Here is a 13,645-nt window from a genome sequence, read left to right as displayed (position 1 = left end):
GTAATAAAGAACCCAGGGCCTCCATCTGGGACTGAGTGGGCAGAACTACACTACACGTGCAAGCAATTATTTCCTGAGGAGCCTAGTGTCGGGTCATTTATATTACACTGTACGGAATTTACCAACCCATACATATAAGGCAGAGGTTGAACAACAAACTAGCATAAGATATATGGAAGATTTTTTAATTGATGTAAACAGGATTAACAAGCTGAGTTTATAAGGTCACCATTGTCTAGGGTTGCCAAGTCCAATTCAAAAATATCTGGGGACTTTGGGGGTGGAGCCAGGAGACATTAGGGGTGGAGCCAAGATCAAGGCTGTGACAAGCATAATTGAACTCAAAAGGGAGTGCTGGCCATCACATTGAAAGGGACGGCACACCTTTTCAATTCCTTCCTTCCATAGGGAATAATGAAGGATAGGGGCACCTTCTTTTGGGGCTCATAGAATTGGACCTCCTGGTCCAATCTTTTTGAAACTTGGGGGGTATTTTGGGGAGAGGCACTAGATGCTGTACTGAAAATTTGGTGCCTCCACCCAAAAAAAAACAGTCCCCTCCAGAGCCCCAGATACCCGCAGATCAATTCTTCATGATTTTCTATGGGAATAAATCTCCATGGGGAATAATAGAGTTCCCAGCAGACATTTCCCTCCCCTCCCCTTGCTTTCTGATGACCCTGAAGTGGCGGGAGGGCCTCTAAACTGGGGGATCCCCTGCCCCCACCTGGGGATTGGCAACCCTACCATTGTCTGGATGTAGTTCCATGGAAAAACAGTGGAGCGAATGAGCATATCATAATTGGAGACAGATGTGTAAATATATCCTTCTTAAGTGCGGAGTGCTAAAAGTAATTAACGGAGACCTTGTTGTTACCCTCCATCTGTCTCCTGTCAAGCATGGAAGTAACTAATAGCATCTTTTTCTTTGAGGTGGGGCACAGTGTTATGTCCCCTCTGTTACCAAACCAGAGAAACACATTCCAATATACCAGTCTAATATTCATTGGACTACAATCGCTATTCTAATTTACTATTCAAAATAAGAAATACACTAAAAGAAAGAGGATGTATAGCCCTCCTTGGTGAGAATACAGATGCAAGGAATGAATGCATTTTGCACATGCAATTAAGATTTTTTTTGTGCGCTTTTGCCAAAAGACCCCGGGCCGTCCACGATTTTGCTCTTAGCTGTACCCATCTTCCTTGGCGCTAAATCAACCACAGAAAGAGTAATCTATCAGGAACAAATTTGTTTGTTTCAACATTTTAGCACAGGGGTCCTCAAACTTTTTAAATAGGGGGCCAGTTCACTGTCCCTCAGACTGTTGGAGGGCCGGACTGCCGTTACTGTACAAGGCCGCAGGCCGTCAGTTCTCCGTCTTCTGCATCTCTCTCCCTTCCCCACACCACACACCCCGGCCTGGGAACTCACCTCACCTCGGTATCACCTCACACTCTGTCTCCGCTGCCTCAGCCCAGTGCCGGAAGTGTGCGTTGCTAACGCGAGGTTAGGTCGAACGTCACTTCCGGTCTGATTTTGCCATAACCCGGCGGGCCGCATAAATGTCCTCAGCGGGCCGCATCTGGCCCGCGGGCCGTAGTTTGAGGATCCCTGTTTTAGCACTTTAAAAGCCCGTTAAGGTCCCTCGTACCCTTTCCTTTAAAAAAATCTGCATGGCCTTGAAACCAAATCACTGTTTTTCGCTCAATCGCTGAAACTCTATCACAGTTTTTTTCTCTCTGCATCCCTTCAAGCTATTAAGGGCTGCTGTTTTCATGCATTGTTTGCTTCTGTGCAGCTTTAAAAAAAACATTGTATTCCTAAACCTGCCACTGGGACCACCTTTGGGTCTAAAGGTAGGCAAAAGAAGAAGCAAAAGTTAATTTTAATTCCTCCCCCCATCAACGTTATAAAATAATCCAAAAACTACAACATGCCCCCATGATAATGAATCAACCCCTGGTGGATTAGCTCTACTCATACGTGGAGAACCTGGAAATCTAACAGGCATGTTCTGAACTTTGTTGGCCTCCTGTGAATGTAGTGTAAAGACTGGGTTCCAGTGATAAATAAGCCTCCCAACTGAAGAAAGACGGATGAAACATCTTGATATCTAGAACAGACGACTTTGGAAGGGCTAAATATTGGAATATTGTTACTCCTTTGTGATCGGAAAGACTGTTTTTGAACTGTCTTCTGTGAATGTCTTCTTGCTATGTGCTTTTGTTAATTTCTACACGCAAATAATTTTGTTAATTTGTTAAGTTCTACACGCAAGCCTGGTCAGAACACCACTGATCTCTACATTACACTGTCTGGTTGTTTGAAATGTATGGTGTCTCTTAGTGGTTTTTTATTTACACCACTCATACATGTCGGCAGGACCTTTCTTTTGTAGCAGGAACTCCTTTGCATATTAGGCCACACACCCCTGAGGTAGCCAATCCCCAGGCAGCTTACATGGAGTAGGCCCTGTACTAAGAGCCCTGGAAACTCTTGAAGGATTGGCTACATTAGGGGGTGTGGCCTAATACGCAAAAGAGCTCCTGCTACAAAAAAAGCCCTGTGTGTTGGCTCATACTCCGAGGTCCTACGGTGGGAGCCTGAGAAACCCCCATCAGTGGGCATCCAAAGAGAGGCTGTCTTTTAGCCGCTGCTCCTCTTCTTTGAAGCTTGCTCCTTCCCTTTGCGCTGTGGACGGTTCTCTAGCAACAAGCCAGTGGAAAGAACGCTTCCGATAATCTCAGGTTTCCACATGCAGACAACCTGGAGTCTAATTCAGGGCTTCTGGAATCAAGAAGTTTTCACTCCCACTCAGCGTGCGAACAGAGGCAACACGCAATGTAGGGTGCAGGTGGGGAGCCCCCAGATTTACAGCTCATCCCCAGACTACAGAGATAAGTTCCCCTGGAGAAAAGGGATGCTTCAGAGCAGGGGCGTCAACCTAATTTGTTATGAGGGCCAGATCTGACATAAATGAGACCTTCTTGAGCCGGGCCATGCGTATCATAAAATGTAATGCCAGGTAAAGGTAAAGGTAGTCCCCTGCACAAGCACCAGTCGTTTCCAACTCTGGGGCGACGTTTTATCACGACGTTTTCACAGTAGACTTTTTATGGGGTGGTTTGCCATGGCCTTCCCCAGCCTCTACACTTTCCCCCCAGTAAGCTGGGGACTCCTTTGACCGACCTCGGAAGGATGGAAGGCTGAGTCAACCTGGAGCCGGCTACCTGAACCCAGCTTCCGCTGGGATTGAACTCAGGTCATGAGCAGAGAGCTCGGACTGCAGCACTGCAGCTTTGCCTCTCTGCGCCATGGGCTTCTTTAATGCCAGGTAGCAGAGATATAAACTTTATAAAGAAGAAGAAGACTGCAGATTTATAACCTGCCCTTCTCTCTGAATCAGAGACTCAAAGCAGCTTACAATATCCTATATCTTCTCCCCCCGCAACAGACACCCTGTGAGGTGGGTGGGGCTGAGAGGGCTCTCCCAGAAGCTGCCCTTTTAAGGACAGAGTCTCAGAGCGGCCTACAATCTCCTTCCCCTTCCTTCCCCACAACAGACACCCTGTGAGGCAGGTGGGGCTGGAGGGCTCTCCCAGAAGCTGCCCTTTCAAGGACAACCCCTGCGAGAGCTATGGATGACCCAAGGCCATTCCAGCAGGTGCAAGTGGAGGAGTGGGGAATCAAACCCAGTTCTTCCAGATAAGAATCCAAGCACTTAACCACTGAACCAAACTGGCTTACAAACACAATTAAAGTTTAAAAGAAACTTAAAATAAAGCATGCTTAAAACATTAGCACTCAATAGTCTTAAAGGTGATTTCTTTGTACCTCTCCCATGGGATCCAGGGAACTGGGCAAAGGAAGTTCTGGCTCTTTCCTGCCTTCCCCAGGGGACCAGGAGGGGGAGGAGCCTTGGTCAATAGAAGGACGAGAGGCTTGGCTCAGTAGCTCTGCTGTGCTATTGAGAGAACCAGGCAAAACAAGTTCTCCCTCCCCCCCTTCCTCCCCAAGGCAGGAGCCTCAGCTAATGGAAAAGATGGAGGTTTTGCTCTGTAGCTCCTGTGCGATTGAGCAAGTCTGGCAAAGCAAGCTGTGATGCAGAAGGAAGCAAGAGTGAGGAAGAAGGAAGCAGACGACAGCCAGTTGCTCGGGGGCCTGAAAGAAGCCCTCCGAGGGCCTGATTCAGCCCCTGGGACACAGGTTTGGCACCCCTGCTTTAGATTGTGCACTCCATGGCAATGAACTCTACTGAGGTTCCACTCCTCACCAAAACCTTCTCTCCCCAGGCTCCACCCCCTCCCATCTCCAGGTATTACCCAACCCTATCTCCAACACGATGTTGCTGGCTTTTGGCCAAGTCAAGAGCTTAGTCATCCGCTGGAGCTACAGTGCAAAACCTCTATTTTCTCCATTGGTTGAGGCTCCTCCCTTGGGGAGGAAGGGAGGAGGGACAGCTTGCTTTTCTAGGCTCTCTCAATCACACAGCGGAGCTACTGAGCCAAGCCTCTCTTCCTTCTATTGGTTGAGGCTCCTTCCCCTCCTGGTCCTCTGGGGAAGGAAGGACAGAGCCAGAGCTTCCTTTGCCTAGTTCCCTGGCTCATACAAAGAAGGCACCTTTTGTCACACAGCTCCTCCGCGAGCTGCGCCTGCCGGCTTACCTTTCCCGAGGTGTGTGTTGATGCTCATGTATCGGGCCGTCCCTGTCAGGCTCTTGTGCTCTCGGTAGGGGATGTGTTTTTTGGTCTCGGGGTCAATGTACTCTTTGGCCAGGCCGAAGTCGATGATGTGAATGGTGTGTTGCCGTTTGCTGCCCGGGCGCCCCACCAAGAAGTTCTCGGGCTTGACATCTCTGTAGATTAGGCTTTTGGTGTGAACGTACTCCATCCGTGTGATCTGGATTGGGAGAAAGGGAAAAGGGGCCTTTTCTCAGGGGCTCTAGCATGTTAAAGACAAACAGATCTGGAATCCTAAAGTTATCAACATTTGCTAATGAGACATGCGTATTATAACTGTACCCATTTCACTCAAAAGCCTTTCACGGTTAATGAGAAGCTGGTTTTATTTTTGTTAGCCTTGAGACTCTTTTGTAACTTAGATAGCGAAATGCACAGCTGCTGTTGTTATATACAGAAGGAAAGGAAAGGAAAGGTCCCCTGTGCAAGCACCAGTTGTTTCCGACTCTGGGGTGACGTTGCTTTCGCAACCTTTTCACGGCAGACTTTTTACGGGGTGGTTTGCCATTGCCTTCTCCAGTCATCTACACTTTCCCCCCAGCAAGCTGGGTACTCATTTTACCGACCTCGGAAGGATGGAAGGCTGAGTCAACCTCGAGCTGGCTACCTGAAAACCCAGCTTCCACCGGGGATCGAACTCAGGTCGTGAGCAGAGCTTAGGACTGCAGTACTGCAGCTTTAACACTCTGCACCACGGGGCTCTATATACAGAAACGTCTTGCTTAATAAGCCAGTACTGAAGACCACAATTTGAACTTTTCTCTCTTTTCTTTTTCTTCTTCCTTTGTTGTTTTGTGTAGATTAAAGATATAAAGATGTGGTTTTGTATGATCGCAGACACGATAAATAAGAATCTGGAATTTCCCACTAAATAGTAGGATTTTACAGCAATATCAAAATGTTTGTAGACTTTAAAGGTAATATCTATGTACTACTTTTGAGTACTTGCAGGTATAATGAATTACATATTTTTTTGTTTTTATTGATGTAGTAATAACTGCAATCTGTTCTTTTACTTTCTGCACCTTATCCCTGATCCTTCCCCCAATTCCCTAACCTTCCCTGTAAAAACGTAATAAAACTTGTTTACAAAAATAAAAAAATGAAATCCTGATGCAAGGGGAGGGGACCGATGACACGATGTGTGCGTGAAGGGCCGTCAAGTCATTTTTCATTTAGAAGAAGAAGAAGAAGAAGATATTGGATTTCTATCCCGCCCTCCACTCCGAAGAGTCTCAGAGCAGCTCACAATCTCCTTTCCCTTCCTCCCCCACAACAGACACCCTGTGAGGTAGATGAAGATATTGGATTTATATCCCGCCCTCCACTCCGTAGAGTCTCAGAGCGGCTCACGATCTCCTTTACCTTCCTCCCCTACAACAGACACCCTGTGAGGTAGATGAAGATATTGGATTTATATCCCGCCCTCCACTCCGAAGAGTCTCAGAGCGGCTCACAATCTCCTTTCCCTTCCTCCCCCACAACAGACACCCTGTGAGGTAGATGAAGATATTGGATTTATATCCCGCCCTCCACTCCGAAGAGTCTCAGAGAGGCTCACGATCTCCTTTACCTTCCTCCCCTACAACAGACACCCTGTGAGGTAGATGAAGATATTGGATTTATATCCCACCCTCGACTCCGAAGAGTCTCAGAGCGGCTCACAATCTCCTTTCCCTTCCTCCCCCACAACAGACACCCTGTGAGGTGGGTGGGGCTGGAGAGGGCTCTCACAGCAGCTGCCCTTTCAAAGACAACCTCTGCCAGAGCTATGGCTGACCCAAGGCCATTCCAGCAGGTGCAAGTGGAGGAGTGGGGAATCAAACCTGGTTTTCCCAGATAAGAGTCCGCACACTTAACCACTACACCAAACTGGCTCTCCTTTATGGCGATTCTCTGAATTAATGTCCTCCAAACTATCCTGCCATTCACAGCCTTGCTCGGGTCTTGACAACGGAGGGCTGCAGCATCCTCGACCGAATCAGTCCATCTCCTGCCGGGTCCTCCTCTTTCCCTCCTATCAACTTTTCCTAGCGTTGCAGTCTTTTCAAGCAAATCTCGTCTTCTCATGATATGACCAAAGTACGACTGCCTCCGTTTTGTCGTTTTAGCTTCTAGGGCAGAGATGGTCAAACTCGCTTAACGTAAGAGCCACACAGAATAAAAGTCAGGTGTTTGAGAGCCTCAAGATATGAATGTCAGATGTAGGTAGGTAGATAGGTTCGATTGGATGGACAGACAGAGAGACAGATGACAGCTAGATAGACAGACAGAAAGACAGACAGACAGGCAGACAGATGAAGAGAGAGAGAGAAATGGATGGATGGATACAGACAGACGGACAGAAAGAGAGAGAGAGGGAGAGATGGATAGATGGATGGATAGATAGATAGATAGATAGATGGACAGACAGATAAGATGATAGTAGAAAGATAGATGGATAGACAAGATGATAATAGACAGACAAAGAGAGAGATGGATGGATAGACAGACGGACGGACAGAGAGAAAGAGAGAAACAGAGAAAGAGAGAAGGGGAGAGATGGATGGATGGATGGATGGATAGATAGATGGATAGACAGATAAGATGATAGTAGATAGACAGATGATAGATAGATGGATGGATAGATAAGATGATAGCAGAAAGATAGAAGGATAGACAAGATGATAGTAGATAGATAGATAGATAGATAGATAGATAGATAGATAGATAGATAGATAGATAGATAGACAGACAGACAGACAGACAGACAGACAGACAGACAGACAGACAGACAGACGGATAGATGATAGATAGATGATAGATGGATAGATGATGGATGATAGGTAGATGGATGACAGATAGATAATAGATGATGGAGGGTGGATGGATGATGGATGGATGGATGGATGATAGGTAGATAGATGATAGGTAGATGGATGGATGGATGGATGGGTGATGATAGATAATGGATGGATGGATGGATGAGAGAGAGATATGGATGAATGGATAGATGGATGGATGGATGGACAGACAGACAGACAGATGGGATGGATGTGGGGAGGAAAGGAGAGATGGAAAGAAAGCAACTTCAACTTTAAATGCATTCTCCAAGCTGCTGGCTGGCTTGGCTTGAAGAAGTGACTTAAAGAGAGAACTGCCTTCTCCAAGCCAGCTGACAGGGGGCAGTGGGGGCTTCGAGATCCACACAGTTTGTGTGAAAGAGCCCTGTGTGGCTCCTGGGTTGCAGTTTGGCCACCTCTGTCCTAGAGAGTCCAGGCTTCATTTGATCTAGAATCCGCTTTGCCTTTTCAGCAGTCCGTGGTATCCGTAAAACTCTCCTCCAGCATTGCATTTCCCAACCTAAAGTTTTTGAGGTGAAAGAGGTGATTGGGAGCGCTTTGCGTTCCCTTCTTCTGTGCAGCACTAGCCACGGTTAGATGACACCACAGCACTCCGCTACTCTGCAAACCTTTTGCATGTAACCAAAACTAGTGCTCTCCAGGGCAAGGGAGAGGAATTTTTATGCCATCAGTTACTGAAAGGCTGCTATTGCTTTATCTGCTAACATTACTTGTTATTAATTCTATTTATCGCACATTTTAGCTTATTCTGGGTTTTGACATATGACGTTCACCACCTTGACCCCTTTGGGGAAGGGCGGTCTGTAGATTTAAAACTAAAACAACTTAAAAAAAAAAAAGAATGCAGATTCCGGCCCCCTCTCCGGCTTCTGAGAGGTTTTCATACGTTGCGCTATCAAAAATTATCTTCTAGCAACATAAGGTCTAGAACTGGGGTAGCCAAACCCCCACCACTCCAGCTGCTGGCTTGGAGAAGGCATTTCTCTTTAAATCCCTTCTCCAAGTCAGCCGGCAGCTTGAAGAGCACAGCTTGAAGAAGTTGCTTTCTTTCCACCTCTCCTCCCCATCTTCCTTCCTTCCCTCCCTCCTTCCTCCCCATCTTCCTTCTTTCCTTCCCTCCTCCCTCCCTCCCTTCCTTCAAACATCTGACGTTCATGTCTTGCAGCTCTCAAACGTCTGATGTTTATTCTACGTGGCTCCTACATTAAGCAAGTTTGGCCACTCCTGGTATCAATAAACCCCGCTGAAGTCCCAAAAGACAAGTACCAACTCAGCAAATACTTAAACAGATAACTTTTGCAATGGAGGTGAGTGCGACAAGTCCGTGGCCCAAGCCGGAACAAAACCACACCAAACGTCTCAATTCGGTCCCAGAAACAAACGAACAAAAGAGGAAATAACATCGTGCAAGGTTACTTAATTACAGCTTCTGAATTCAGCTTAGAACCTCTCTTCAGCACAGTCTTCAGTAAAGGAAATACGACTTCACCATAGAGCGTTCCAGGACATGGAGGCAAGAGAGGTTTGTCCCTTGCCCTGCCGGGGAGGGGGAGTGGCCCTGTTACTTGTGGGTGGAGCCGCAAGAAGGCCGCTCACCAATTGGATGGCGATCATGAGGACCGTCTTGAGCGTGAACGTCCGGTCGCAGAGGTCGAAGAGGTCTTCCAGGCTGGGCCCCAGCAGTTCCAAGACCATGGCGTTGTACTTCCCGCACGGGCCAAAGTAGTAAACCTGAGGGATTCCTTCTGCAATGGGGTTGCGAAAGAGGGGAAAGAGAAAGGGTGAGGCGGCAAGCGTGAGAAGGGGGCATCACAAAAGCCACTTCTCTCCTCCCAAGTTTTGATCTAAATCAGGGGTGTCAAACATGCCGTCTGGGGGCCGAATCAGACCCCCCCCCCCCGAGGGCTCCTATCAGGCCCCCGAGCAACTAGCTGTCATTTGCAAAACCTCTATTTTCTCCATTGGCTGAGGGGAAGAAGAGGGGCTCTCTCAATCACACAGCAGAGCTACGGAGCCAAGCCTCTCTTTCTTCTGCTCGCTGAGGCTCCTCCCCTTCCTGGTCCCCTGGAAAAAGGAAGGAAAGAGCCAGAGCTTTCTTTGCCCAGTTCCCTGGATCCCATGAGAGGAATACAAAGAAAGCACCTTTAAGACCAACGAGTGCCAATATTTTACACGTTTTATTTTAAGGGTTTTTTTAAAAAAACGAAAGAAAATCTTTGTGTTTTTAAGAAGAAGATGAAGAAGATATTGGATTTATATCCTGCCCACCACTCCGAAGAGTCTCAGAGCGGCTCACAATCTCCTTTCCCTTCCTCCCCCACAACAGACACCCTGTGAGGTGGGTGGAGATGACAGAGCTCTCCCAGAAGCTGCCCTTTCAAGGACAGAGTCTCAGAGCAGCCTACAATCTCCTTTCCCTTTCTTCCCCACAAGAGACACCCTGTGAGGCGGGTGGGGCTGAGAGAGCTCTCCCAGAAGCTGCCCTTTCAAGGACAGAGTGGCCTATAATCTCCTTTCCCTTCTTCCCCCACAACAGACACCCTGCGAGGTGGGTGGAAATGACAGAGCTCTCCCAGAAGCTGCTCTTTCAAGGACAAAGTCTCAGAGCAGCCTACAATCTCCTTTCCCTTCCTCCCCCACAACAGACACCCTGTGAGGTGGGTGGGGCTGAGAGAGCTCTCCCAGAAGCTGCTCTTTCAAGGACAGAGTCTCAGAGTGGCCTACAATCTCCTTTACCTTCCTCCCCCACAACAGACACCCTGTGAGGTGGGTGGGGCTGGAGAGGGCTCTCACAGCAGCTGCCCTTTCAAGGACAACCTCTGCCAGAGCTCTGGCTGACCCAAGGCCATTCCAGCAGGTGCAAGTGGAGGAGTGGGGAATCAAACCCGGTTCTCCCAGATAAGAGTCCGCACACTTAACCCCTACACCAAACTGGCTTTTATCCTTTCTAATACCTGTTCTACCTAATCTTAGATAGGTGCACACACGGCCCAGCCCGACAAGATCTCATTTATGTCAGATCCGGCCCTCATAACAAATGTGTTCGACACCCTTGATCTAAATCGAGCTTGTTTGGCGGTTCTAGCAGGGGATCGCAGCTGTATACCCTGGACTGAAGAATGGTACACTCCTTTTATCTGGGATGGTCGTCCGTGGCGGACTGGGTCTAAAAATACCGGTTGCCAGGAGACACAGGGGACCCACCCACAGTGATAAGGCTATCGTTTCATTTGTGTAAGAAAATAAATAAAATTTTCAAAAAAAAAATAATACCTAAGTGGGAAAAGGTACAATTAAAACTTTTGCGAAACAAAGGTATATATAATTTAGTAATTACAGTGTACATATAGCGTACATATTACTGGCAGTATACAGTAGATACTAAATGTAAATATAGGCTGCATTTTCTCCAGGGGACTTGGTCTCTGCCAACTGGAGATCAATTTTAAATTGGGGGATTCCCCAGGCCCCACCTGGAGGCTGGCAACCCTAAATACAGTGTAAATTTAAGCGGCATTACAGGAATACTATTGGGACTCCTATTATATTTTCAAGCTACTAAAAGCGTCATTAAGAAGAAGAAGATGAAGAAGATATTGGATTTATATCCCGCCCTCCACTCCGAAGAGTCTCAGAGCGGCTCACAATCTCCTCTACCTTCCTTCCCCAAAACAGACACCCTGTGAGGTAGATGAAGATATTGGATTTATATCCCGCCCTCCACTCCGAAGAGTCTCAGAGCGGCTCACAATCTCCTTTCCCTTTCTCCCCACAACAGACACCCTGTGAGGTAGATGAAGATATTGGATTTATATCCCGCCCTCCACTCCGAAGAGTCTCAGAGCGGCTCACAATCTCCTTTCCCTTCCTCCCCCACAACAGACACCCTGTGAGGTGGGTGGGGCTGGAGAGGGCTCTCACAGCAGCTGCCCTTTCAAGGACAACCTCTGCCAGAGCTCGGGCTGACCCAAGGCCATTCCAGCAGGTGCAAGTGGAGGAGTGGGGAATCAAACCCGGTTCTCCCAGATAAGAGTCCGCACACTTAACCACTACACCAAACTGGCTCTTTTTAACATTTTTAACGTATCGTCTAATGTTTAAGAGGGACCCACTTCATCAGGGGCCTACGGTGCCCACTTGCCACTGGGCAAGCTGACACCCTTGCCAGTCTGCCACCAATGGTCATCTTCTTCCACCAAGTGCGCGGCTTCGGGAGGGACGCGCATGGACCGGCGAGGGAGGTAGGGCGGCAGTCACCAACCTCCAGGCCTTGGACCGGTACCAGTTCGTGGCCTGTTAGCAACCGGGCCGTGGAGCGAGGCTGAGGTGCTGCACCACCCCTTTCGCCCGCCCGGGATCCGGGCAGATGAAAGAGGCAGCGTGGCCTCACTCTGAAACACCACCTCTTTCAACTGCCCGGGTCCCAGGCGGGCAGAAGGGGCAGTGCCATTGCTAGTGTTTTTGGCGCCCTCTAGCGCCCCTCCCCAGAAATTTAAAAAGCAGAGAACTGTAGGAGAAATGAAAAAACACGAAACTATTTACATTTTTTAATTTACAGCTTTTTATTTTAAATTTATTTTTTTTTAAATTGTGAGATTAAGCAATAAAAATTGTGAGAATACTACTTGATCCTTTTAGCTGGAGGTGCCGGGGCTAAGACCTTCACTGGGGAGGGAAGGCAAGCTCCAAGGAACACACATGTGCGCCTGGAGAGAGGGGGAACCTGGTGGCACCCTAGACAGCTGCACCACGACCCCATACTGGTCTGTGGGGAAACTGTCTGTGGAAAAATTGGGCAGCATGCCCCATTTGAAGCTATTTAGGAAGATGGGAGATTTGAACTCGGGTCTTCCTGGTTCCCGGCCAGATCTGCCACCCTGTATTACACTCCCTAGACAAATGAAACCAGAGTCAGAAATCTCAGTGGGTGCTAGCTTACCTTAGGGTTGCCAAGTCCAATTCAAGAAATATCTTGGAATTTTGGGGGTGGAGCCAGGAAACTTTGAGGGGTGGAGCCAGGAGACACTGAGGGTGGGGCCAGGAGCAAGGTTGTGATAAGCAGAATTGAACTCCAAAGGGAGCGTTGGCCATCACATTGAAAGGGTCCGCAACACCTTTTAAATGCCTTCCCTCCACAGGAAATAATGAAGGACAGGGTCACCTTCTTTGGGGGCTCACAGAATTAGACCCCCTGGTCCAATCTTTTTGAAACTTGGAGGGTACTTTGAGGAGAGGCACTGGAGGGTATGCTGCAAATTTGGTGCCTCTACCTCAAAAAAACAGCCCTCCCGCCCCCGATACCTGCAGATCAATTTTCCATTATACCCTACGGGAATCGTTCTCCATAGGGCATAATGGAGCGCCCAGCAGACATTTCCCTCCCCCCTCCCGCTTTCTGATGACCCTGAAGCAGGGGGAGGGCCTCCAAACCGGGGGATCCCCTGCCCCCACCTGGGGATTGGCAACCCTCGCTTACCTGCTTCCTCCCAATAGCATGAGGACTCGGGAATGCCAGCAGACATTTTAAAATTCTCCGCTCCCGCACTCACCTGCATTCCCAAGCTGTTTGTAGAACCGGTACTCCAAGTGCAATTGTGGTGCTCTGGATTTGATTGGTTCCTTTGGGAGCAGAGGGAGAAATGGCAAAACCTCATTCAGCCCCCTCTTGCAAAATCTCGCCCAGAATCAGAAAGCGACGGTTAAATTAGCAGCTTCCTACGACCGCAACTGCTACCGCCATTCACGTACACTCTTCCATCGTTTGCTTTTAGGTTTTGGAGAGACAGCGAGAGCCTGGCTCTGGCTACAACGCTATCGAGTTTTTGGGACAGTTGTTTCTGTATAATTAAGGGTTTCCTAACCCATGGAGATTGAGGAAGAATCGCACTGCTACAGCACCAACCCCAAATCAGACTTTTCCCTGCAGCCACTGTGGCCGGACCTGCCTGTCCCGCATTGGTCTTGTCAGCCACCAGCGAGCCTGCAGCAGACGTGGACTACTGCACCTTTCTTAAATCTTCGTTCGCGAAGTCAAGCCGAGAGAGAGAGAGACAGAGAAC

General features: G+C 48.4%; 1 protein-coding gene across 3 annotated transcripts in view; it reads right to left on the bottom strand.

Moving 5' to 3' along the window:
- Nucleotides 1-13,645, bottom strand: part of CSNK1G2 (casein kinase 1 gamma 2) — a 106,091-nt gene that overhangs the window by 22,805 nt on the left and 69,641 nt on the right. For all 3 annotated transcript variants that reach the window (XM_060232770.1, XM_060232771.1, XM_060232772.1), the window contains exons 4-6: nt 13,136-13,205; nt 9,183-9,331; nt 4,669-4,903 (exon numbers count right to left, since the gene is read on the bottom strand). In XM_060232770.1, the coding sequence (XP_060088753.1) occupies nt 4,669-4,903; nt 9,183-9,331; nt 13,136-13,205 (454 nt within the window). The remainder of the gene's footprint in view (nt 1-4,668; nt 4,904-9,182; nt 9,332-13,135; nt 13,206-13,645) is intronic.

This window comes from Heteronotia binoei, chromosome 2 (assembly GCF_032191835.1).
Source record: "Heteronotia binoei isolate CCM8104 ecotype False Entrance Well chromosome 2, APGP_CSIRO_Hbin_v1, whole genome shotgun sequence".
Classification (NCBI taxonomy): Eukaryota; Metazoa; Chordata; class Lepidosauria; order Squamata; family Gekkonidae; genus Heteronotia; species Heteronotia binoei.
The sequence above is the reverse complement of the archived record's forward strand: the minus strand, read 5'-3'. Positions and strand labels throughout refer to the sequence as shown.